This window comes from Acanthopagrus latus, chromosome 7, assembly GCF_904848185.1.
Source record: "Acanthopagrus latus isolate v.2019 chromosome 7, fAcaLat1.1, whole genome shotgun sequence".
Classification (NCBI taxonomy): Eukaryota; Metazoa; Chordata; class Actinopteri; order Spariformes; family Sparidae; genus Acanthopagrus; species Acanthopagrus latus.
Genome location: NC_051045.1, coordinates 27,231,934 through 27,259,058, shown reverse-complemented (window position 1 = coordinate 27,259,058; position 27,125 = coordinate 27,231,934). Strand labels below are relative to the sequence as shown.

At 41.7% G+C, this 27,125-nt stretch overlaps 2 protein-coding genes across 7 annotated transcripts in view; one reads left to right on the top strand and one right to left on the bottom strand.

Annotated features, from left to right (window-relative positions):
- The window catches only part of clcn6 (chloride channel 6), a 32,149-nt gene extending 10,335 nt beyond the window's left edge, over positions 1-21,814 (bottom strand). Inside the window, exons 1-16 of one of the 4 annotated variants that reach the window (XM_037105610.1) lie at positions 21,162-21,814; positions 20,351-20,410; positions 19,767-19,832; positions 18,907-18,991; positions 18,031-18,096; positions 17,872-17,938; positions 17,365-17,471; positions 15,215-15,341; positions 12,390-12,457; positions 10,843-10,901; positions 10,598-10,730; positions 9,526-9,639; positions 7,445-7,611; positions 7,155-7,266; positions 5,398-5,527; positions 2,896-3,049 (exon numbers count right to left, since the gene is read on the bottom strand). In XM_037105610.1, the coding sequence (XP_036961505.1) occupies positions 2,896-3,049; positions 5,398-5,527; positions 7,155-7,266; positions 7,445-7,611; positions 9,526-9,639; positions 10,598-10,730; positions 10,843-10,901; positions 12,390-12,457; positions 15,215-15,341; positions 17,365-17,471; positions 17,872-17,938; positions 18,031-18,066 (1,274 nt within the window). In that variant the 5' untranslated portion in view covers positions 18,067-18,096; positions 18,907-18,991; positions 19,767-19,832; positions 20,351-20,410; positions 21,162-21,814. The remainder of the gene's footprint in view (positions 1-2,895; positions 3,050-5,397; positions 5,528-7,154; positions 7,267-7,444; positions 7,612-9,525; positions 9,640-10,597; positions 10,731-10,842; positions 10,902-12,389; positions 12,458-15,214; positions 15,342-17,364; positions 17,472-17,871; positions 17,939-18,030; positions 18,097-18,906; positions 18,992-19,766; positions 19,833-20,350; positions 20,411-21,161) is intronic. The other 3 variants (XM_037105607.1, XM_037105606.1, XM_037105609.1) reach the window with 3 other exon arrangements.
- Positions 21,815-22,006: 192 nt separating this feature from the next.
- Positions 22,007-27,125, top strand: part of mthfr (methylenetetrahydrofolate reductase (NAD(P)H)) — a 30,485-nt gene continuing 25,366 nt past the window's right edge. Inside the window, exon 1 of one of the 3 annotated variants that reach the window (XM_037105612.1) lies at positions 22,007-22,162. The gene's annotated coding sequence lies outside the window, so the exon portion shown is untranslated. Of the gene's footprint in view, positions 22,382-27,125 lie in introns of all 3 variants that reach the window. The other 2 variants (XM_037105613.1, XM_037105611.1) reach the window with 2 other exon arrangements.

The following is a 27,125-nucleotide window of genomic DNA, read 5'->3' as shown; positions in this document are numbered from 1 at the left end:
ATAAAAACAGAATACAAACATTTGCAAACAAATTGTGTTTACTCAGTGCTGAGCCCATGTACTAATCTCCTTTATACAATCGTGTGTTCCACCTGTTTGAACCTGTTCACCATCAGAATTTTCCAAACAGCTGTTTTTGGATCATTCTACAACTTTCGAAGGTCTTTGTTGATCCTATCCCAACTTGTTATTAAAAAAAAACAAAAAAAAACATTGGTACTAATTTGAATTATTTTGGCCATGTTTATCAAAAAAAGAGCCACTCACAGGGCAAAGGCCATTTTGGCCAACCCTCGTCACTCTCTCCATACAGTTCTGACTCTGGGAATCATCAGGGAGGCATATCTCCACTTTCCTTTTTGGAGATTAGGAGTGCCAAATCAAACAGATAGTTTGAGATAATTTGTTCCATCAGCTCTTGAGTACCTGAACAAGATATTGGTTATTTTACATTATTATTTGTATAAAGTGAAATCTTGTGTCTGTTGGCTTCAGACATGAGCTCTGTCTTATGATAATGATCTGGTTGCATAGCTTGAATGGATGTATTAATGTATTGCATATGGTATAGTGTGCTGTGAAAACTAACATAACAGGAACTTAATTAAGGAATTCATCCTGAGGGGGGTTTGTGAATCCTCTTCTGTTTATATGTGTTCTGAAAACAGGCAGATATGTGATGCACAAAAATGATTTAAGTATGACACACAACCGTGGTTGAAGTGTATAGGAAGTTTTATGCTTCTCCTGAGGCAGATGTGGAGATGATGGGATATTGTTTTGAGTGAGATCACATGTTGACTCCTGACTGCCACAATTGTTAGAATTATTTTCTGCTATTATCAAGGATGAGGAGAGACTGCCTCTCTTCAGTCATCATCCATGCGCTGCTGATGTGTAACTCATGCTTGCAAGCATTAATGAGCTTCCATAAAATAAATATTGTGTCAAACTTGGTGTTTTGACCAACTCTCATCTGAACTAGACAAGCAACTTTTTAGTTGCCACCAGTGACAGACTGGTGCGGGGGTGCGGGGGTGCGCAACTTTTTACACATGGAAGAAACACGCACTTTTGATGCCCCAGTGATGGTGAACGTAAATTGCCATGCTATAAACAACTGCATTAGAACATGGACCTATTAATGCACAACCCCAATGCATTAAAAAATAGTAATAGCTCATCAGAGCCAGCCACTTCGTTATCCATGTCTACCTCTTCATCCTCCTCTTGCTCATATTCCTCACTGTCCTGTCTTTCTCCCTGGTGTGCTGGCTCAGCTGTGTTTTTAACATTATTGCTAGCAGTATTAGCGCTAGTGCTAGCTGAAGCTGCACTTTATTTTAAAAACAAATCAGTCAGTTTGCAGCATTTTTCACCATCAGCCACGAGTGCTCTCTTAGATTTCTCTCTCATTCTCCGCTCCCCCCTTGTGTCGCTTCATGCCTCGATTCATTTTTTTTTTTTTGCTAGCTTAATCTCAGTCAATCTCCAACTTCCAACAACCACACAGACACGGTCCACTCGATTCATTATTGAAATTCACAGAAGGCATTGCTTCATTTTACCTTTGCAAAAAAATAATCCAATTTTAAAAAACGCAGGTAGATTAGTTTTATTTCAGACCATGCACGTTTTTGCAACATCTGAATGAGATATATGACAGAATTAGATTAATTTGGCTGTCATTTAGTGTCAGAACATTGACGACAGAAAGGATGTTGGGGTCGCATTGTCGTTACAATCATGTCGCTCTGTGATTAGTCAATTGGCCCACGATCGCCTGCTGGCCTCTCTAGCATTTGCCCAAATTCCAGATTACCAGTCCATCCAGATTGCCACGTCACACTCTTGAGGCTATATTGTATTTATTGTATTTTTATTTCTCAATTTTTTTTTTCTGCAAGTGTTTTGTAATGACTTCCTGCATCTTATATGTTGTGTGACATGTAAGTATTGTATCTTTTTAGGATGATTGTGTTGTGTTGTCCCCTGTTGCACACCCCTCGGGATGATAAAGACTCTAATCTAATCCAACCTAAAACTGGTTTGAAACATGTTGCTCCCATCAAATTCAGAATATGCATAGATTTACAAAAATCGATAATGTTGATTAGGTAACATTCTTGAATATACATACAATGCCTATAAAAAGCATTCACATCATTTATAAATGCCATCACAGTCAATATAATATGGCCTTTTTAACAAAAATGTACATGTCAAAAGTGAAAACAGATTTCTACAAAGCAATGTCAATTAATCAGTTACCCTGGCTTCAATTACACCATGAAGACAAAAGAACACTCCACACAACTTGAGGGGGGTGAATACTTACGCAACCACGTATTTTCCATTATATATTTAAAAGTAATTGACATTACTTTGGTGAAGTCTTTTTCACTTTGACACCAAAGAATTCTTGTAAATCCATTGTCAGAAAAGCCAAAATATATTGACCCTGATTCCATTTGTAAAAGCGATAAAAACGGAACAGAATCCAAGGGGGTGATTACATTTTAGAAGCACTGTATATACAACATACATAATAAAATAACATATCAGGAAATAAATATAAATGAATACACATTAAATATAGGATTAGAAAATTATCACAATTTGTTTGATCATGTTGAACACAGGGTCACAACTTTTTTGAAAGGGGGGTTGTACTGTTGAAAAAGCATTCTACTGAACTCTGGATAGACACTCAAATTTCAAACTTCAAATTCTGTGACAGTCACCTACTGACCCCAGGTAGTTTGCAAGTTTGCTGTTTTGTTTTGCTGTATTGAATGTAATTCTGACTTGTATTGGTATTTATGATATTTCATAGCCACTTGGAGTGGGGAAAGTCAGACCTTGGTCATTAGAACATGAGAACATTGTTCTTACACTTTGAGGATGTTGGAAACCAGGCGTCCAAAAGCTGCCCCACAGAGCAGAGAGGGGACAAAGAGACCGCTGGGTACAGACACACCATACGTCCAACAGGCTAACAGGAAGTACAGCAGGAAGAACACTGACAGAGTCACAGGGCTGAAGGTACCTAATGGAAGAACAGCAAACAGGTGTTCATTATGACCAGTAATATATACCAGTAACATATACAAGTAACAGGGTGCTATGTTGTTGTTTCGGTGCATGACTTCCTGTCTGCTCAGTGCAAAATTTGGCTGAATTGGTGCATCGTGGCTCCGGCATCCGCCAGAAAAGAAGTCCTGCATATCTGCTCTGGAATCTTTGGACTGCTAGGGCTGGGACAGAGCCGTAACACAGCGGACACATATCTGGTGGTATTGCGGTAAGTTTGACTTCTGCTTTGTTTTGCTTACATTTATTGTGTACTTTGTGCTACATATTAATGGTATTAAGAAGGGCCATATAAATATAGTCAGATTCATCGATATGAGGCTGACTTCCTTTGTCCAGTGGCTGGTGCTATGGATATGACACAGTACTGATGCATAGACATATTCAGGGCGACACCTTCTACATGTAGCGTGAGATTGACCAGAGAGTTGGAGCAGCGGGTGCAGTGTTGCATGCGCTTCACTGCACAGTTGTGACGAAAAGGGAGCTGAGCCGGAAGGCAAAGCTCTTGATCTACCGGTCAATCTTTGTCCCTACCCTCACCTATGGCCATGAGCGATGGGTCATGACCGAAAGAATGAGATCGCGGGTACAAGCGGCTGAAATGGGTTTTCTCCGCAGGGTGGCTGGGGTCTCCCACAGAGATAGGGTGAGACGCTCAGCCGTCCGGGAGGGACTCGGAGTAGAGCCGCTGCTCCTTTGCGTGGAAAGGAGCAAGCTGAGGTGGTTTGGGCATCTGATGAGGATGCCACCAGGGCGCCTTCCTAGGGAGGTGTTCCTGGCACGTCCAACTGGGAGGAGACCTAGGGGTAGACCCAGGACCAGGTGGTGGGATTGTATCTCTTCTCTGGCCTGGGAGCACCTGGGAATCCCCCAGGCAGAGTTAGCCGATGTGGCTGGGGAAAGGGAAGTCTGGGGCTTGCTACTGAAGCTGCTGCCCCCGCGACCCGATTTTGGATAAGCGGTTGACAATGGATGGATGGATGGACCCTCTACATGTGTGACCAAATTTGATGTAGATGGGAAAGTGTATGTTAGAGCAGGACTTCCTTCTTTATGGTGAAGCATCGAAATAGACCACAGTGCAACACCCAACAGGTATAACAGAATCTTCCAGGGGGCGCAATGGGGCCATCTTGTCACTAAGAAGGTGCAGACCCTAGCAGATACCAACATTCTTGACTCGTGATGAATGTGCAAACTTTGGCCTGTGCAGGAGTTTGTCTATGTACAAAATGGGAAAAGCCGTTGAGCTACTGAGCTGTTGTGCTCACCTGAGGGCAGTTGTGGTATTAAATTAAAGTCCTCCTGAGTTTGAACCTATATGCCAAATTTGGCAAGTCTGTGAACATCCTAAAGTTCCTCAGTGCACGCCATTCAAGATGGCCAACTTCCTGTGGAGGCAAAAAAATCCTCAAAATCAATTCCTGGCCATATCAATGAGACCTATGAGTCCTGCAAATTTCATGAAGTTCAAATACGTTTTTTAGTCCCCTGGCCAAACCCACACCCACTCATGTTGAATTATAACATTTTTCACCAGATGTGATGTGTGTGCAGAGTTTGTGAATGTGATTGTGAGTTTTGGGGTATGTTTAGTTTGCCAAACATGTGCTTCTTGTGGCAGACAAACATTTTGAACTTACAGAAACAATAGGGTCTTCGCATTGATAGTGCTCAGGCCCTAATTAGTCTCTTTTTAAATCAATTCAGTAGTCTCTAAGGACGGATGGTATACCTGTTTTAGCAATGTCACCAGTGTCACATTCTGCCACAACATAGATTTTCCAATTGCCTTATTATTTTAATAAATGTGCCTTTTGGTGGTTGTGACAACATGCACATAGAGGGCTTGGCACATACTCACATAATTTGAGTTATGTCCACTATCTACTATTTTCACATAAAACTACTCCTACCATCTGAGGAACTGAAGACCCAGAATTTTCCCTTTATTTGTGATGGACACGTTCCCACAGCAAATGAACAAACTAGTTTGTGCATTAAGTTCATCATTTTCCTTAATACTGCTGTCTCAATGAATGCTAGTACAAAGAAGAATGTGCTTCATAACTGATTCTCAATGCTGGATGGTTACCAACTTGAAACTTGGATGATGATGATGAACTTTGATGTACATTGTTTATTATACGCTGGGGCTTGGACCCCTGACTACACCGATGACAAAATGAGAAAAAAACACAACTAGAAATGAAACTGTGTGTTTAAGTATCTGGATATATCAAAATGATACGACTTAACCAACTTACAGCTGCTAACAATGTGTGTATGTGCTCATCTCACCATCTTGGTGGAAGAGCTGATGGATGGCAGCCTCCTGCGGGTTAAAGAACAAAGTGGCCATATCATTGTAGGTCTTGTTGGTGCAGAAGAACCGGCGGATGGTCGAGTTGATGTCCTCACTCCCGGACAGCTGAAAAAGATATTTCAAACTTAATATGAGACAAGAAATACATGACGATGGATGTGACCTAACAGGGCTTCTGTAAGGTTTTACAAATTTACAAGGACCTAACCACAACATAAAGAAACATTTTATTACTAGACTAAATAGACACAAAATAGACACCGAATAGACACTTATTTGTCATTGTATAAAAAAGAACGCAATGCAGCTGTATTTGTAGCAATCCCATTCATCAGCTTTTTCTCAAATCTTGACAGCAGCATTCTAAAAGAAATTGGCATTGTAAAATCTATAAAATTACAAATATATCCACTAATGAAATAAAAGATGTATCCATAGTGAAGTTACTAGGCAATTTTAAATAAACAGTTGTTGTACAACAAATGAATAACTAAGTGAATGGTTAATGCAGTGACTAAATTGATAAATAAATGCCCAACAGACAGAATAAATAATTACCTAATAAACAGATACCTTATAAATAGTTATAGTCTGGTGAATGAAAAAAAAAGGTTGTTGTGCAGTGAATGAATAGGTTATTGCATAAGAGGTGTTTGGGAGAGGGGGTTATGGTAACAACAGTTTATCAACAGCTTTGTGAAAGAAGCTCTTTCTGGGTCTGTTAGTCCGTGTGCTTATTGTTATGAGTCTACCTGAAGGGAGGGTGGTGAACAAAAGCAGCTAGTGGTGCTACACTGCGCCTCCACTGCAATCAATTAATCTGGCTCCACCAGGTGTGAGAGCAATACGTGGTGGGTGTATGAAATGCAGACTTGCTCTACAAATGTCATTTGTATTCACACATTATATATATATATATATATATATATATATATATATATATATATATATATATATATATATATATATATATATATATATATATATATATATATATATATATATATATATATATATATATATATATATATATCATTTGGAGAATTTTTTTCCATTCAGTTAAAAATGTACAAAAATGACTAAGTTCTAACTAAATTGATCAATAGAATGTTAAGAAATGACAGCTTGTAGGTTGTGACGTATATGTATTGTGTTGCAGAGATATCTACTGAAGTTAGCATGCTAACTAGTTAGCCCTGGCCCATCCTGGTACTAAGCTCCTATGTTAGTGGTGTAAACAGCATCACTTCCAGTCCAGACCACTACATGCACAGCTTACTGGGCTAACTAGCAGCTGTGCGATATGCTGCCTCCTGATTGTTTTGAGTAAAAATTTGACAGCTGACCGATTCTTAAAACTACCTGCATATGGGAGATGACCCTTTCTGCCTTTCACTTTGGGGTCTTGATCATCCTTCATCCAGCCTACTGTAGCCTGTCCATGTTAACTTACCCACAGAACACAAAATCAGTGAAAGCCTGAAGTTTAACAGCGCTGTGATGCATCCAATAATTGAAGACTTACAAAATCCCCTGCAGGTGTAGGGAGTAAAAGAATATATTTGACTGCACATCACCATTGCAAACTGTCTATATAAGTTGCATATTCAGTGTAGGCAGTGTTGGCCTCTGCTTTTCAGAATTCTATCTAATAAACACTGCACTGAACATGGAGAGATGGTTTGGTTCACTGAGTGTAAGTATTCTCATGAAGGAAAGAACTGATATTTACCGTAGTGTTATGGGTGGTAGGGGAGGACAGGTCACGGCATTCTCCCAACAAGACTGAAGCTGCAAATATCACCACTGTTGTCACCATAGAAACCAGCAGACTCTCCAACACTCTGGAAAAGTGCATTGATGAGATCAGCTCCCCTCATCAAACGCATGAAAGCAAATAGGTCACATTTTCAAATAGTTTAGGTCAAAACAACCAACTGATATTCATGACAGTTACATCGACACTTGATTGATTGACAGTCACTTTTTCCTTGCATTGGAGGTAAAGTTGCTAGCAATCACCTGATAAATTTGGCCTTGGGGTGGATGTGTCTGATGCGATACTTGGCCAGCTTCCTGTTCATGCAGTTGAAGAGCGCCCCAAGCAGGCCGCCCACCACCCCCATCAGGACAAAAAAGGCCAGGTCCATTGCTGTCCACAGGTGGCAGTTCTTATCTCCATCTGGACACTGAGGACCAAGGAAACTCAACTTAATCTGATATATTGCGGTGCTGATATGTTGTATTAGGCTGACAATAACAAGATCACAATAATAAGGATACATTATTTGTATGAAGCACTTTTAAAAACCCATGGCATAAAATATCCTACAGAACTACAACAAACTACAGATAGCAAGGACACTGAATACGACAGTAAAAGCAGTTCTAAAAAGTTTGGAGTAGATTGACACATTAGAGTTTAGAGACACATTCAAAGGGAGGGTGCAGCTATGGAGTCCATTCCTCAGGTTCAGTGCTTGGTCTTGGATGATGGAAACAGGTTGTCCTCTAAAGGAAAGGAGACTGCAAGGAGGAGCAGGTGTTTGCCCTCTGACAAAGCAAAAAGAACTCCCATCCTGATCCCACAACAATGACTCCTGTTCCCTCCTGTTCTGGTCTTATGCTTTTTTGGGGGGAGCAATGCAGTGGTATTGGATTACTATTACACTGAGATGGAAAAAGTACTAGAGTATTATACTTAAGTAATAGTGCTGTTGTGACACTTTTCCAATAAAATAAGCAGGTTTTAAATGCAGGTACACCCGACCACTTCCAGTTATTGTGGCGAGACTGGTGGCAGCATAATCTGTGCGCTCCCCGAAGAGTCCAGTACTTTCCCTATTTTAGATTTTCTATCTGATCATAAAACATATGGTTTAAACTAAGGAAGGCGAAGACTACATAAAATCAGACAGAACCACAAACTAAGACATGGCAACAGGAGACGTTGATGAAGTTGTCAGCACAAGTGAAGCTAGAGAACAAAGGGACATGTGCGCTCTGTGCACCAGCATCAACGCTATCCACGAAATAAAGGCATGACACAAGGACATGAAGAAGGAACTAGGCTGATTCTGTGAGACAATTAAACAAGAAATGAAGAGAGAGTTTGCTCCAGGACCAAATGGAGTTCCATACCGGGTGTATCAAAACTCCCCAAACATCTTATGCTTCCTATGGAGGCAATTGAAGGTGATTTGGACAAAGCAAACCATTCACCTTTCCACCTGAGATCATTACAACTAACCTCAGGCCAGACATGGTATTGTGGTCAACCTCTCAGAAGTCGCTTTTCATCGTGGAATTAACTGTACCTTGGGAAGCTGCAGTTGGTGAAGCATATGAACGCCAATGAAGGAAGGTGCCCACCTGAAGACCCCTATGAAGCATTTACCCCTTTACCCCCACCTCTACACCAAGTACTGATTATCTAAGGGACTGTACTATCTAATCCTATAAGCTCAACAAGATCAATTTAAACACAAATCTAACTAGCATGCATTGTGCAGCGATTGTTGCTGATCGCGTCTGCGCAGGACTGGCTCATCTCGAACCTCTGTGAATACATTGCAGCCAAATTTCCAGTACATTATTTTGAAAGCAAGTGAAAGAACACACCATTTGTACTTTGTAAATACAGCTGTTTGAAGGATGAACAGCGGTGAGGCAATGTATCAATTGTGGCTACACCTTCAGCTGTTGATGCTGATAAACTGTCTGTATGCCCATGAGATATTACCTCAGCCAAGAAAAGGCACTATCAATGTTGGGGGGTGTAGGGTGAGAATGGTATGGCTAATGGCTTCCAAAGAAGTGAAAATTTTAAATGACCACAGTCTCAAAGGAGGAGGGAGTTGCTGGTTACTGTGTCATGTGTTAAATCCAGATAGAAACAGTTCAAACTGATGGTTGGAAATTAAGTGAGCTTTGAATTCAGAGCTGTTGATGTGTTCCAGTTGTTTTGATAGGAAGGGGAGGTGATAATCTTTGTACTTCTATTGTATCTTTTACAATTAATATAAAAACACATGAATATAAAACATACATTTAACACATATTCCAATCAAATGAAGAGACAACATGAATGATAAGACTTTTACCTTGAACTCCCCAAAGTTGAGCAGACCAGGCAGCTGGAAGGAGCCCCACTTGCTGAAGTTGATCCCCGAACGGAAGAAGTTGAGGGTGAACGTGGCTGACATGGAACAGAAGAGCTGAAATCAGATGAAACAGAGGAGGTGAAGGAACAGCTGATCAAACTTGATGGACAGATGTCTTACTGGGAGACTAAGGCAGTGGCTTCATATTTGACCACAGGTTGAAGAAGGTTCTCAGTCATCCAGGTCATGGTAATTCTAAATCGTAATTTTCAAGTTGTTAGGGCAACTTGTGGGTCATTGATCCACAAGTGTCCCCCTCCAGTTAGTTAGAACTGAAGAACGAGAAGAATGAGAGGTGAAACGTTTTCACCTAAGTGAAACACATCCAAATGCCAACTATATAGCACTTATAGTACTTACACTATTTCACCACAGGTTTGTTTTCTTCACATGCATTCTCAAAAATGTGAGAACTGGAGCAGTTAAGGGTGGGTGTTCCTGGCTGGACCCAGTGAAGCAGTTGGTTGACGCTCCTGACACTGTCACAAGCTCAGGGCTTAAGTGTAAGTCCGTTTGGTTCTGTGACTCCACGTCTGTCAACTGGCACAAATGTTTCTACGTTTTGATGCGTAAATCTAGCATGTGGGGTGAGGATTGTGTGAATAAAATTTGCAGAACATTTTAAAGAATATTTTAAACGTCTGAATTGAAGTTTTGACCCAATCACGGTGCTTGAAAAAAGAAGAAGAAAATGATGGGAACAATAAGGATACATAGTTTCAGAACCATGAGTGACTGAACTGACTTTTGTGCCAATCCACCTTGTATATAGGTATTTCACTGCATTAGTGAAAATTATCATAAAAACTACAACAGTCATCTGGGATCATCTCCTGAATACCAAGTTTTATGGCTGCCCATTTAACATCTGTTGACTCATTTCAGTCTGGCCCAACCTTACAGCAGCTTTGGTTTAAAAGTGGGATGATCACCAAAGTCATCAGGACTCATTATCTGGTTTACATGAATGTCCGTCCGTCCCTCTTTGTGTTAATTGGCTTAGGTGACGTACCACTTTCCATGTGAGGGCCTGGTTCCAAAAAGAAGAGCCCTCCTCCAGACTGAAAAGCATGCCACCTATAGGAGCACCAAAGGCAGCAGCTACTCCTGCAGCAGCACCCGCTGACACAAAGTCTCGCTTGTCCCTGAGGAACAGCAAAGACAACACGCCAACATTTGCACAATATTTTTTACTTAGAGGGAAGCAGTGAACAGAGTGCAGTGTTTTATTTAGAAGCGTATGAACCAGATCCATACCTGTCACTGCGGAAGTAGGGGAAGTCAAATTTGATCCTCTTGAAAGTGATACTCTCAAACTAATAGAGGGAGAAAGCATCTGTTGAGCACACTTAATCCATAATCAAATCTATGTGACATATATCAGTGGCCATTCACCATCCATCTTTGTTTTTTGCTTTTTTGTTTAAACTGCATCCACTAGAACCACAATCAGTTCTGTCAAGCCAAATCAAATGATGTCAGTTTTGTAAATCTGAAACTAGTCAAATCAAACTGTGTCAAACATTTTCTTATACACAAAATTAGGACATGTCAATCTTGTTCAAGCGGAGTCATTATTAAAAGGTCAGATTAGGTCAGGTCTAATGCTGCATATTGGCAATTATTTTGATAATCCGTTTTGAGTAAAGAGTCAACATACAAGCTGATTCCAGCTTCCTAAAAGTGAATATTTTCAGGGTCCCTATAAAAGTAAAGTTCAACATTTTTCAACATTTTCAGACATGTTTCATATCAAATATCTATTCTATCAAAAAAATACAGATAAAATGTGAATGAAAATAATTGTTGCAGCCCTAGTCAGGCCAAGTCAATTTGACTTGTGCCAAGTTGAGCTTAGAAAGGCTCAATGGAATCATTTCAGATCAAGTCTATTGCAACACAATTGAACCCTGTAAAAGCTGAAAACTACAAACTGAAGCCGAATGAAGTGAGGTTATCAAAACATATTTCATAGAGCCAGGAGTGAAAACATTTAATAGTCTACGAACAGATTGCACAACACAGTACAACTGCAGCCTCATTAACCGCTGTTGGGCAGGACTATGTGATTTATTGAAGACATTTGATAATACTGTCTGTTCTATAGTAAACTGATAAGCAGCAGACTGGTTTCATGCTTCATATCTAACAAAAGTTGAGTGTTCACTTTTTTCCAGATGACACTGATTGCTCAGCCTCTTACTCAGCTGCAGACAGCAATGACAGATTTCAGTCTCAGTTGTGTGAACACTGTGATCATCAGCCATAGTCAAGCCAATGTGCAGACCGCTGTATGAGTTCACGGATGAAAATCTAATAACTTCACTAACATTCACTGGAATCATCCACTAGTGCAGGATGAGTCCTTGCTTAAGATTCACTGTTTGCAAGGTATTAGAGGTTCAAGTTCAACTGCCTGTGTCATGGTGACAGAAAACAGTGCTGTTGTCAGTTTAATGTATTTTTCTCTCTTAATGTATAGAACACTTATTTATGAAGATCATCATTGGTTTCTCTACCTCAGTCTTGCATCTTCATGGCCTTACTTAAGAAGTGTTCACAAGCATTCAAGTTCTCCCCCTTGGAAATAAAGTGTATCTCCAGCAGTTAATTTCTTTTTTGTAAGGACGCCTTCCAAATTTTATTAGAAGCCAATCTGAAGTTCCACTATTTTAAAACGGAATTCCCTCCTCATGGTTTTCTGTGCTGACGAAACAAAATTGAGGGATAGTTACCCACAGAAAGAATTTCATACTCAAAGGACAAACTTCGGAGGATGACTAAGTTACATCCAGGATGTGTACCTGAGGAAGGCCAGCTCCCACAATGGCTCCACTGTGTATCATCGGCCCTTCTTTCCCCACAAACAGACCTGAGTGAACACACACAGAGTCAGAGGCATGGTCACCCACCTGCTCATTGCTGACTCCCCATGAGTGCTGACATGACATGAATGAAGGTGACAGTTGGCATAGTTACTCATCCATACAGTAATATGTCATTTGCTTTTTTCTAAATTTTCTTTTTAAGCTCGTAGAAAATGTAATCTGTCAGGCACTTCTGTCCATTCATCCATTGTCACCCGCTTATCCAAAATCGGGTCGCAGGGGCAGCAGCTTCAGTAGCGAGCCCCAGACTTCCCTTTCCCCAGCCACATCGGCTAATTCTGCCAGGCGCTCCCAGGCCAGGGAAGAGATATAATCCCTCCACCTGGTCCTGGGTCTACCCCTAGGTCTCCTCCCAGTTGGACGTGCCAGGAACACCTCCCTAGGAAGGCGCCCTGGTGGCATCCTCATTAGATGCCTGAACCACGTAAACTGGCTCCATGCTGAGCTTCTCACCCTATCTCTGTGGGAGACCCCAGCCACCCTGCGGAAAAAACCCATTTCGGCCGCTTGTACCCGCGATCTCATTCTTTCGGTCATGACTCATCGCTCATGACCATAGGTGAGGGTAGGGACGATCTTCAGATCACCGACCTGTAACCCCTCCACACCACGACTGCGCCTTGAAATCCTGTCCATGTATATCACAAACAGGATTGGGGACAAGGCACAGCCCTGGCGGAGGCCAACACCCACTTGGAACAAGTCCGACTTACTTCTGAGTACATGCATGCAGCTCTCGCTTTGAGAATATAGGGATTGGATGGCCCTAAGAATGGACCCCCTCACCCCATACGCCCGCAGCACCCCCCACAGAACATCCCGGGGGACCCAGTCATACGCTTTCTCCAGATCCACAAAACAAATGTGGACTCCCAGGCCTCCTCCAAGACCCCTGCCAGAGTAAAGCGCTGGTCCGTTGTTCCACGGCCAGGACGGATTATTCCTCTTCAATCCGAGGTTCGACAATCGGCCGGACCCTCCTTTCCAGCACCTTGGAGTAGACTTTCCCAGGCAGGCTGAGTAGTGTGATACCTCTGTAATTGGCACACACCCTCTGGTCCCCAGAAAGAGAGGGACCACCGCATCCGTTTGCCACTCCTTCCGCACCGACCCCAACTCAATGTTGAAGAGGTGTGGCAACCAAGGCAGCCCCTCAACACCCAGAGCCTTCAGCATTTCTGGTGGTATCTCATCAGTCCACTGTGGAGTTGTTTGACTACCACAGTGACTTCACCCAGGGGAAATCCGTGATGATACCCCATCATCCTCCAGCTCTGTCTCCATTACAGAGGGTGGCTGAGTGGGATTCAGGAGGTCACCAAAGTACTCCTTCCACCGCCCTATTACCTCCTTAGTTGAAGTAAACAAGGTCCCATCCTTGCTGTACACAGCTTGGATGGTTCCCCGTTTCCCCCTCCTGAGGTGGCGGCCGGTTTTCCAGAAGCACTTTGGCGCTGCACGAAAGTCCTTCTCCATGGCCTCACCAAGCTCCTCCCACACCCGCTGCTTTGCCTCTGCCACAGCTGCGGCTGCTGCCCTTCGGGCCTGTCAGTACCCCGAAACTGCCTCAGGAGTCCCCCGGGACAACATATCCCCAAAGGGCTCCTTCTTCAGTCGGACGGCTTCCCTGACCACCGGTGTCCACCACGGTGTTCGAGGGTTGCCTAAGACCCTATGACCACAGGACACAGCTGCAGCTTCAACAACAGAAGCTTTGAACATTGTCCATTCAGGTTCAATATCCCCAGCCTCCACAGGGCCTCCCCCAGACGTACCCAGCTTACCCGCACTATTTGTTTCTCCTGCCACCGAAACCAACTCACCGCCCGGTGGTGATCAGTTGACAGCTCTGCCCCTCTCTTCACCCAAGTGTCCAAAAGGCATGGCCGAAGATGAGATGATACAATCACAAAATCGATCATTGACCTTGTAGGGCCCCAGCCAGGACCTCCAAGAAGACTGCATACTCCAAACTGCCGTTCGGTGCATGTGCGCTGACAACAGTCAGGGTTTTCCCCCCAGCCCTTAGGCATAGGGAGGCGCCCCTCTCGTCCACCGGGCTAAACTCCAACACGCCTCACGCCTTTGGCAACTCTGGAGAAGAATAATGTCCAGCCCCTATCCAGGAGTTTGGATCCAGAGCCAACGCTGTGCATGGAGGTAAACCCCACCAGATCCAACCGGTAACGCTCAACCTCATGCACCAGCTCCAGCTCCTTCCCCCCGAGAGAGGTGACATTCCACATCCCCAGAGTCAGCCTCTGCAACCAAGGTCTGGGTCGCCGAGGCCCGTCACCACCACTGCCACCCAAGTAGCAGCGCAATCGACCTCAGCGGTTCGTCCTGCAGATGGTGGGTCCACGGGATGGGAGAGGGTGAAGTGCCACGTTGCTCTTTCAGGCTTTGCCCGGCCGGGCCCCGGGCACCAGGCGCTCGCTCACGGGCCCTCCGTCCAGGCCTGGCTCCGGATGCGGGCACCAGGCTTCCTCCGGGCAGGGTCTCTCGCCTCACACCTATATTTTCCATGGGGTATTTTAAACCATACTTAGTCTGGCCCCTCACCTGAGACCAATTTGCCTTGGGAGACCCTACTGGGAGCACATGGCTCCTGACAACCTAGCTCCCAGGTTCACTGGGACACACAAACCTCTCCACCGCGATAAGGTGATGGTTCCCGGGGAGCACTTCAAATTTCAAATCAAATACATTTCCATTGCACACAGCTCTCCATCATAATTTACCTCCGGCCACACTGAACAGGACTCCAGCGGCCTTGCAGAGAAAAGTTCGTAGCCGGACAATTCCAGGAATTTTCACTCCATTCAGGTAACTTTTGATTTCTGGGATTCCCGAACCTGCAGCTACTGGCTGAATATAGGGTGGCAAGACACAGCACGTTAGCAACATCACATGATTCAACAGGTTAGTATAGTCTCTTGTATTGCAAACACACTTTAAATTAAAAATGAGACTTCCAGTCTAGTGTGCCAGGTGATGGCAGCATAGTGCAACATGTTCCCGACAGCAACAACCAAAAGATGCTGATAAAACTTGAATTTATTAAAAGAAATGTCAAAGCAAGATTTACCACAGAGGCCGAGTGACTAGGCCCATCAGAAAGGGGAAGAAAAGTCTCACATAAAGTAAAAAATGCGATGACAGAGAAGTTCAACTGCCGCAAGCTAATAGCATTAGCAACATGGAGGCCAATATGCAGCCAGACGGTGATTCGGGGCCAACCTGTGAGGTTTACCTGGACTTAATAGCTATGAGAATTCTGGAAGGACTCCAGTCAGCAACTAAATGACAAATGAGAGGATATTGGTAGAATCTACGGAAAAGTGAAATATTAAAATATAGGAAAAGATTTTCAGGTATGTCACCATCCATCAGCCTTATGTTACAGAGTTTAAGGGCATTTGAAAATAGCTTCTTGAAGGTTATTATTGGTGCCTATGAAACAGATTCAGGGCTTAAAGTTATTTCAAGATTATACAAGGCTCTTCAGGAGATTACGTTAACAAGCTCTGCCTATATAAAACAGTTGCATCTCAGAAGTGTGGAAGGAATGTTATGAATTTCAGTGGAGGGTATAAAGCTCAATGGAGGGTTTTTGCTGGAAGAGTGTTTGTAGATTTTTTTTATATATCTGTGCACTCAGGCAGTTCCAGTTGCTGGAGGAATTGTGGCTTCCAGGAAGGCAACTACTACCACTTGTTTTGGGCCTGCACAAAAGTATATGCATTTAGGCATTTGATTTACTAGAATTAGTTACTAAATTTGGGACTTAAATTTCAGTGGGAAGAACTCCTCTTCGGCTTTTTACGTTCAATGTCTACAAATATAAAAAGAAATCACTTCTTTAGCATTGCTGCTGGTAAAGCAATTACAAGGAAACAGTACTGGTATGATGTTATTTACGAAATCTTTGTGATGTAAAAAATTACATTTTCAATGAGACTCCAGGAGCATTTAAATATTTATTCATCTCTTTATGACTATACAAGAAACTATAACTATTCCCAAAATCGATGAAAGGACATATCTAATGATGAATATGGAATTTTTGTGAAAATGTGAAACCAAATAAAAGAAAAAATGTAAAAAAAAAATAAAATAAAAATAAAAATAATAATAATAATAATAATAATAATAATACATGTAAATGAAACACATCACTATCTGTTGATACCAAGTAGAGAGGGGGTTAAAAATTCAAACTCAGAAATCCTGTTAGGTGTCTTTAAATTGAAACTAGGTTCACCATCTCACTGCAGCTTGTGCTGGGATCTGCCAAGCATTAGAAACATCTGTCTGAGATGGTTAATATGTTAGACTCTTCAGTCTTTCTTTTGATAGATCTTTAGTTAGTCACCTCAAACCTTACTCACTATTCAAAAACTGCTTTTATCTCACAAAACACAAACAAACAATATAAAAACAACATTGGTGTGAAAAGTGTTTTATGTGTTCATTTCATTGTATAAAGTTTGGTCATGATTGGTGAAAAGACTAGAAGCTTAAAGGCTAGAGTATAAATGTACGGTAATATTTGGCTCGTGGCTCAACATTAGGCAGTTTCAGTTTTGGCTGTCCAAAGGAAAAAAGCTTGGGGAACCCTTCTCATAGAGAGCTGTATTTTTTTCAGCACACTGACGGATGTGTGACAAAAACTTTGCTTCATTGTCTATGACTATGTTTTCCAAAGTTGTCAAGATCCTTTTTCTAAATTGAATAGGAAACAAGCAACCAGATGCTTGCAGTCTGCTTAGATCTCCGTCACTCACACTTCTGGCTACATTTTTTTTTTTTTTTTCCCCCGGAGGGACCACTTCAATATAAGCAGAAAATTAGAATACTGGAAAACTCAAGTGTATCTGAGCCGTCTTACCTCAATGAGGACGAGCACACTGGCAATGAAGATGAAGGTCATGTTGAATGCAAGGAGCTCCAGCAGAGACAGAGGGAGACAGCCTTTATCAGTGCACTTCTCCACAGCTGGAGATGCTCCACTAAGAAGATGAACCACCAACACTTTGTACAGTTTATCGTCAGAACATACTGAAATGAATGGAGAATGGAGACTGTCTGGCTTCGAAACAGTCAAAATTATGAAGTGTTTTTTGTTCACATGCAAAACAACTTGCATTTAAAAGTATTTATAGGCACTAATACTTCCAGAACAACCAACTACTTTCATGACGTAAAATTATGTGTATTCCCAAATTATTAGAATTTGTGTTGAATTATGACTCATTCATGTAATAATATGATAATTTCCTCATAGAATTAATGTACTTTTTATGTTCAAATTGCTATGACTGATTTTCTCAAAATTATTACAACATTACAGCATCTTCACTTAATATTCATTACTGACTGGCATATTGAAGGATACAATCACCAACTACAGTAAATTTGATTTTGGTGAAGAGGTGCACAAAGAAATCGACAAACAGGCCCACCTGAAAAGAGACATGAAGGTGAAATGTGACTCTCTGGTCATCAGAATATATCTATCTAGCAAAGAAAATCAACAAATCAGATATGCACCCACCAGACCTACTGTGACTCCGATAGCAAACATCATCATCCACCGTATTGCTTCATACTTTTTGGCTTTCTAATGGAAGATAAAATAATGTTTATTAAAATGATTTGATGTACAAAAAATATTTGCATTTCCTGAATAAAATGTGTGTGATTGCTGCTTTTGCTCATCACAGCAAGAAGTTCTGGTGAAGATACTGCCCAAAATTGATGGTTATTAAAGGGATATTGATGAGGGAGGTGAGGGAAGTCTGGATGTCCCTGCTCAGGCAGCTGCCCCCGCAACCCAGCCCCGGATAAGCGGAAGAAAATGGATGGATGGATGGATAAAGGGATATTCCAGTGTAAATTTAATCCCTGTTCTACCACACCTTGACACCAATTACAACCCCCCCCCCCCCCCCTTGAGAGATAAAGTTTGCAGACCGCTAGCTTACGTAGTTTCAGCATCCTCAGAAATGACTGCACAACAACAATACACTGCAGTAAATGGATCCAAGTATAAATCGCCATCAAAAAGCCACAAATAATGCTCAAAACAGCACCAAACTTCAGCAACATTAGAAACAGGGTCCCAGCACATTTTTCGAGGCATCAAACATTTGATATTGTTGCCAGCTTTGTCGGAAAAGATAAACAAAACTCACGAGCCAAGAAGCCTCCTTGCTGTAGGGAAGCCCTGCGAGTCGATTACCGAGTGCAGTAGAGTCCAGCAGTAATGATATTCACTGAGCTGCGGAACTGCACTGGGTAATCGACTCACAGGGCTTCCCCACTACGAGCCTGCAGCTGGAGAGGTGAGTTTTGTTTATCTTTTCCGACAAAGCCGGCAACTATATCAAATGTTTGATTTGGTTTGCCTCTCCTTTGCACCTGTTCTTACTTTAATTTGCACCAAAGCAGATAAAACTGACTTCAGCACATCTCCACGGAGCACTTCTGTTGAGGTTGAGAATCTCTGTCACAAGCTGAAGCAAGAAAAAGCTGAAAAAGGCTCTCAGTCATCCAGGTCACAGTGATTTTAAGTGCTGTATCGCAGGTAAATGGACATGTTTCAGTTTCTTCTGTAACTTCCCTCCAACTAGTTAGAACTGAAGGGCCCTCTTGGATGAGAGGTTAAACATCTTCAAGAAACTGAAACACATCCAGTTGCCTACAATACAGCAAGTGAAATCGAGAAACGTGAAATCTGCAAACATGTTTATTTCTATTGTCATTTTCAGCTGCAACTGTAACATGTGAAGATTGTTAAACACAGTGGTCAGACCGATCTGATGTTTTTGCCGTGATTGTTTTATGTATTGTGTTGCTTTGTTAGCATCTTTGACATCTACACAACAGCAACATCTCAAACTAAATGCTATTCTTGGGTAAACTCAGGCTGTCATTTTATTTAGTCTGTGGCCAGGCAGGCAAATTAGGTCTCCAACTCAATGTAAGTGAAAGTGTTGTTATTAATGAGATATAAAACATCAAACATACATTTTAGATGAATAAGATGCATAAACTTTGATATAAAACCCTGAAAAAGGCAAATATATTTTTTGTAATTCATGACACATGGATTTTTCCCATGGAAGTTATAGTAATAGCATTGAGATATTAATGAATATGTGCCCTCCCATAGTCTGCCATTCAAAAACTTCAGTAATTCATTTCTATCTCAGTAACTTTGCAGATGGATTTGATTAGTGTCTCTTACAGAGATGTTATCCACATGTGAGGAAAAGACAGGTGTCTTACCTTATTGTCTATCCCCTCCAGGAACTCCACATGGGGCTCATTGATGCAGCGGTCATAATCCAAACTCTGTAAGAGCCAAAACAAAAATCTACGTAACCACTTCTTGGGTCAGACATCCATTGACTATAGTCTGTATCAAGAGCAGCATGAGCCCATCGACACACATTTATGATCTTTCTTTCAGGACTGCAGCAATATAAAGCATTTTCAAGACATCAGAGACTCTTCCTCACTGTGCACTTTAGAACAGTCCCTAAAAACTGCTTACATATTCTGAATAACTTTGTTCTCCTCCTCCCCTTCTGATATGTTCCCTTTACTCATGGATTATTGTTTTTTTTATTTGTTCTTTGGTTATCTTACCATATACATTTGCTTATTGACGGTATTTAAACTAGGTTGTGAAAACCACAAGTCAAAATCATTGATTGTAGACTTCTTCCCTTGTGAAACACCATGAACTGTGTAAGGCGGTGAACCCTTCTCTACCTCGACATGGTTACTGTCCTGTGAGAATCTCATACGGTTGCAACCCTACACCTAATAAGGATTTTGTTTGTTTTCTTTTAAAATTGGTTTCTCACCTCGTAGTCCTTCCTTGGTAGAATCTCATCCTCTTCATCTCGGATTTCTCCAAGGATTGTCTTGGGGCAGAGAAGAGAAATACTCTGAATGCAGTAGAGGTGGAATACAGGCACATCCAGCAAAGCAAGGACACTTCACCAAAACAAAAGTATGAACAGCTACAAACTACAAAAATGTAGATCAGTTCACTACAAGGTGAACATTGAGAGTTTTGCTACAAATGTGACTGCACATACTTACTCAATAATGATACAAACTTGACAGAGCATTGTTATTCTTGCAAGGTTGGAGGAACAGCCTGACTCCATTCAGAATTTGGTCAATTTTAAGTGTATTTCTTTGCATTGTTATTGTTTTGCTGGCAAGTAACATGCATATACCATATTTAAGAGGGGACAAGTTAGCCTACTGCTGATGATGCCAAGGAAGGTTAGGAATGACTCGATTACAAAAATAAATAAAATAAAATAAAGGGGGATCCTTAAATGACTAGATTTGCAAACGAGGCTTGGTTGACTTTCTCTCCATAAGCACAAGGAAACACAGCAAACTAAGTGTCCCTGGGGCGAAGTTCCACTACAAGGAGAAGTGTTGCCTGTTTCATTCTAGCTTCAGTAGTGTATTGTGAATAGATTTTAGGTCATAGTGGCAGTTACTTGACAACAGGAGACAGCCACTGAGCTGCAGGGTGTAGCAAGCAAGCCAGCATAAGGCACTGAGGAGAGTTCAGCACAAATATGATGAAAGATGTCAGCTTTTAATTAAAACCAGGAGATGTCCACTAGGTCCATCTATTGTATGTATCTTTACCAGTTCCTCGGGTGTCCGCGTCTCTCCTTCTCTGCAGCAACACTGGCAACAAAAACAATTTCCACAACACGCCATCTTCGTTGTTGTGTCATGCTGTGTTTGGGGCCAATGGTAAAACCATCTATACATGTTCCAAGTTTGAAAAAAAAAAGAATTGCTGGGGGAACCTAGAAAATATATGTAGTAATTAGTGCATCTGACAACACGTCGTACAGAAAATAAGAGACCCATGCTGTAGCTGTGTCCTTAATTTGGAATTCAATACACATAATCATCACATAGTCACGATCTTTAAAAAAGTTGTCAGATTTACCATGACATTTAAACGCAGCACACACGTCTCTTCCTCATTGTCATGTGACGCGGAAGGTAAAATGCTCTTTAAAGTGTCAAAACTGCGCGTCATTTACGCACAAAGCGCATCTAAAACTATTTGAATCTTTGATAAAGGCGAATATTACCCAGCGGAATTCTGTGATACCAGCGTTCAAGTGACACAACTGTTAACTTTCAACTTTTAAAGTTTAGCATTACGTGTTGTAATCTCCTGGACTGACAGGAATATATATTAACAGCAACAAAAAATAGCCAAATTAACAGGCATATGATACACTGACTCAGATTTCGACTTTTGATATACGATCATCTTTACAACGACTTCACCAACCGACGCAAGTAAAGCGCCTGTTGCTTTCATTGGCTGTGTACAAACCAAACGCACGTCTTCCCGTTAAAAATAAATGCATCGTGTCTCCACTGCATGGTCGTGTGTGTGTGTGTGTGTGTGTGTGTGTGTGTGTGTGTGTGTGTGTGTGTGCGCGCGCGCGCGTGCGGTCGTGGTCGAGTGTTCCATTTTCCCTTGCTGGCCGGATGGAGTGAAGTCGGGCAACATAAGACGGCTGTTGCAAAGCTAGCTTTGGTTTACTAACGCATACTACCTTCATGTGATACCCCTGTATTTCTCTCAGTTTAAGAACCAATGGGCAAACACCGCTCGTGAGGTATGTAGCTTTGCTCTGCTCAGGCAGCCCATGTGGCTAACGTTAGCATGCTCTAACTAGGTGTCTGCCACTAACATATTTCCCACGTGCGCCTGAGTGAAATACCTGGGTATAAAACCAGAGGCTCGAGCTGTTCGAGTCAGTCAACGTTAGAGACATTACCGCCGACATCAGCCAGCCTACGAATCAACCAGTTATTCGTCTCTTCAGACGGCCCAGGTAGGATATGTTGTGGGGGACCCTGTTGTGTTGTTTTAGATTATGTACAGAAGCCAGTGTTCAGCAACTTTAATTTGGATTTACTGTGAGGTTGTGTGTTGTCAGAAAAAGATGTCAACCTATTGAACTGTGTTTGGTGTGTCAGGGTTGTAGCCAGGGGATATTTTTTAATGGGGTAGCATAGATGGGAAATAGAGCTATGCGAACCTGTATGAATGGGAGGAGATCAAATGTGTAATGCAAATGTTTAATGTATCACTTTGTTCTACTAATGCACATATGAATTGAATTCCAAAAGTCATCTCGGCATTTATTGTATTTTTTTTTTGTTGTTGTGTTTTAAACATTTTATAAAACACATTTTATAAACATGTCTCATCATGTGACAGATATCCAGCTCCTGCTCTCATCTTTTACTGCACTTTAATTCTACTGCAAAGTGATTTCATACAAGTTCTGTATTCATCAATCTTAAATCAGATTAATCCTTCTATTTTGGTGATGGCCTGCAAAAAGTTTAATAAACTTGTCCACCTCAAGTGACTTGGCTCTTCTAGCCTCAATGCCAAGGACACCCAGGTTGCTAAAAGTCTGTAATCTGTCATAGTTGTGCACAGATGGGCCTTAATGAGTTTGACAGCTAAGAAGCTGCACTCACACACTGCACTAGGTCATGACTGAGATCTTCTGCATCACTATCATAAATTTCTCTAATGCGAAAGACTGCTTTCTCTTGAAGGTATTTTGTGCTTTTTGGGTCCAGAGCTTGTATTTCTCCCATCATGTCACAGTTCAGTCGCCTTTGTAGAAACACCTATCTTACTCTCCAAGTATGGTGTCCTAAAGGTATCCCTGTCACCATCGTTACATTTATGCTTGGCCTTTTGTAGAGGTCATGACTGACCCACTAAATTTAGAGCTGATTTTTTGAGACCTCTTTTTAGTAAAGTAGAAACTGTAATTACACATAGACAAATAGGGGTGTCACGATTCTACAAAACCTTGATTCGATTCAATTTTCGATTCTAAGGTCACGGTTCGATTCGATTCTCGATTTTTACATTTAGTTTTTTAAATCACAGGTTGCTATGCCAATTTTTAGACTAGACTTTTATGCAATGTAATATCTGACCTTTGTTCGCAGTGTACCACACTACATTGTTAAATTTAAAACATTTATTAACAAACATAATGTAACAATAACTTACATCTTTAGTCAATTGGAAACAAAATAACCTGCCATCTAGTTTCTGCAGCACTTGCAAACTGTGGCTTTTTTGTCAACATAACTCACTGGAAATCCAAAATACTTCCACACCTGCAACTTCAATGAAAGAGGAGGGGGTTAAAATTCTGTCTATGGGTCTCTAGTTGCCATTGGTGTAAGAGTTGCGTAGCCCCTTTCAGGAATAGTGAGCTTAAAGTTTGTAAGGTGTGAGTGGGCGAGCGACAGTGAATGAATGGGAGAGGAAGGAGAAGCGAAAGGAGTAGCAGGAGTAGCGACAGCAATAAAGTGTATAATATAGGCTGCAGTTTGGCTGTGAATAAAGGCGATGGCTCCTCCAGATGCAGCAAAGCTCCCTGGTATTATTTCCCGACCAGCTTAACACGTGAAAGGGGTTCACCCTGACGGTAAACACAAACTTCGGCCCCACAGGAAATCATCTCCCATGTGCTTCTCAACCTCAGTCCGGGAGCCAAACAGGAATGGTGTAACACCATGCCATCGTTTGGCTGGCTGTAGCTAATAGCTACTGGCTTAGCTAGTAGCTAAGTTAGAGGAGGTCGACTTGCAGCACTTCAGCACTTGCCGTGTGTGTTTTTTTCCCCGCTTTCTTTAATTCGAAGTTCAAGATTGTGACTTAATTTCGGTCGATTTTGATTTAAAATCAAAATCGTGACACCCTTATAGACAAACATATTAAACATGTTCAGTTTGAACTATAAGACAGCTACTCAAGAAAATTTGTCAGCCTTGGCCTCATAGTTTTTTATTTTTTGGCCAGTTTTGCCTAAAAATGTCCAGGTGTTTTTTGGCATTTGTACAACTCCCCGAAGCAGTTCCTCTCCAACTGCAGACACAGGCTGACAGTACACTCCTCACACTTCCAGGGAGCACTCTCTGAGATTTGCCCTGTTGGTTGCTTGCGGGCACAGGGAAGTGAATGTGACTGTCGGTCTCCTTCGGCTTGCTATTCAGTGGAGCTCCTAGGAGCTTCACAGAGAGCTCTTCCTGGAAGTCCTGGTGACTCGTGTTTTTGCTGCTGGCTGGTACATTGTTCTTTGTAAATGATGTAATTATTTGTCACAGCAATGACCAGAAAATGCTGGAAAACTGTAATGTACGATTTCTTCGTTTTATGATGGACTGAATTGGTACTAAGCATTAGATCTGATGTGTCCACTCCTCCCATGTATTTGTATCCAATGCAACCAAAACAAAGCAGAATTAAAACCAAAAGACAGACACATGCACACACTCTTTCTCTCACACAACACATCCATACATCTTTGAAAGAAGGCAATTGAAGCGCTATCTTACACTCAGTCATTAACAGTGTGGACAAACATCATCCTATTTACATGACATTTACCGGTTGTTTTCACCACATCATACCATTGACAGTGACATGGCACATGTCACATTGACATGACATACAATTGATCTGTGATCTCTAGGGCCACATAGTGGACACATGCAGTGTTATTTCACCAATTCAGACAATGTCCAGTAAATGCACGCACTAGGGCTGGGTGATGTGGCCTAAAAATTGAATCTGTTTTTTTTCACACCAAACTCGATTTACTATTTTAAATAATTTCTTTTTCCATCTTAAACTACAAATGACAAAGATATTATTGAAAGCATTGTTTTTATTGTTATGCTTTTATTGTAAACACAATTGCCCTGCCTTTGTAAACAGTGCACCTTCAAACTCACTTGAAAAAAATGTGTCCCTTTTTGATAAATTTATGTTTACAAAAGCATTTTATCATGTCAGATTGCAGGTTTTTATAAAAACATGTGTGAACATAACTTTCATCAAATACTTTTTTGAAAAAGGTGCCTTTGTTTACAAAAGGTATTTTATATCCCTTGAGATATGTCAACTAAATTAAACATCATAGTAAACATGACATGTTGGTTGATGTACAACATGAGGTGTGTGCTTGCTGTCTATTTTACACATTTTTGGCCAGGAAGATGAGTCTCCTACCTCTGGCTTGAGACATCATGCCCTGTTGTGGCTTTGCAGCAAAAACCTGGAATTGAAAAGTTTTCAGCATGTGGATGAACCTCGGGCTTTTCCACTGTATATACGGGCACAATATCTTTAACGATACGCAACATGGCTGCATCTGCATCTGTCCACCGGTACCCTTTCTTGTCATACGGGAAACAATGATTAAATGATCCCGCTAATGTTGGCTGCTTTATAGCTGGTGTTCATGGACTACCGCGGTCTTGTACATCTTGTAGTGAACAACAAGTGTCCCACTGTGATACATGCGTCTGTCTGAGGTGCTGAGATAAATGTTGGCCTGATGCTTTTAGTTGCAACAGCCTTTAAACAAACTGGCGGACTGTGGTTTGTTCAAAGTCTGACGCTACAGAACCAAACTACCCCTTTCTATGATACCAATACTAGTAAATTTCCATGATTCTTGATACTTATTCGATACCATGATTTAAGAAAAAAAACCAAACAAATTCATTAGGCTACTTTATTTAATAAATAACTGTTTCACATCAAACTTGTATTTAAGCTCCACTGTGCTTTAACAATGAAGTGAAAACAGAGTTAAAATGGTAAATATGCCTCAACACAAACGGAAAGTCATGTGGTCATTACTTTTATCTTCCAGTAGTTCAATGATAGAACTGTTGTTCTCATTCATTCACTTTTAGGCTGCTTCCACAGACTGATGCAAAACTAATCATTGTTTAATATTTCAGCTCTATTTTGTGTTTACACACGTTTATTTTTTCTCTGCTCCAAACCATTGATGCATTATGGACCAAACGCGCACCACCGCTGTGGCGCACACCGAGCAGCTGGAGCGGCTCGAGGATCGGCCGCGTTCACATAAACGGACCGTAGCCGCACCGAGACCCAGCGCGTGCCCTGGCCCGCGTGTAACGTCCGCATCGGTCCCAACAGGACTCGACACGACGGGCACTGAGGGCAAAGTTTCATGGTACCGAAAAAAAGGTTCTTATTGGCTCAAGTGACAACCTTCAATCAGCAGCAGTGAGCGAGCGGCACGCGTTCGGCAGGAGCGAGCGAGCTGTGCACACTGCAGTTGCTTGCAGGTGGTGTGCTGACGTCCCAGGGCACAGCGCTCGCTGCCCACAGAAAGTAGATGTCTCTGTCTTTGTTCGGGTCGGGATCTCGTAACACTATCAGCGGTAATTATCTACAGAGACGATTTCACAGAAATCATTTCAAACCACAGGGAATTAACGTGAAATTAGATTTATTACATTTTTTACTTGTTATCTTTTTTCAAGGCATTATTTTCCACTGGCCCCACTGGGCCAGTGCTTGGAGCGTTCTGGTGGCCCTGACAGTGTTAAAAGTACATCCGGGCCATTTATATTGTCGACCCCTGCATTATGAACTACGGGAGACCATGGGGAGGCAGTGGAGCAAGTTGAAGAGAAAATCTATTTAATTATTTTTTTTTTTTTGTCTTAAACCACAAACTGAAAGTAATGGATTTTAAGGATTTTATCGCCCAG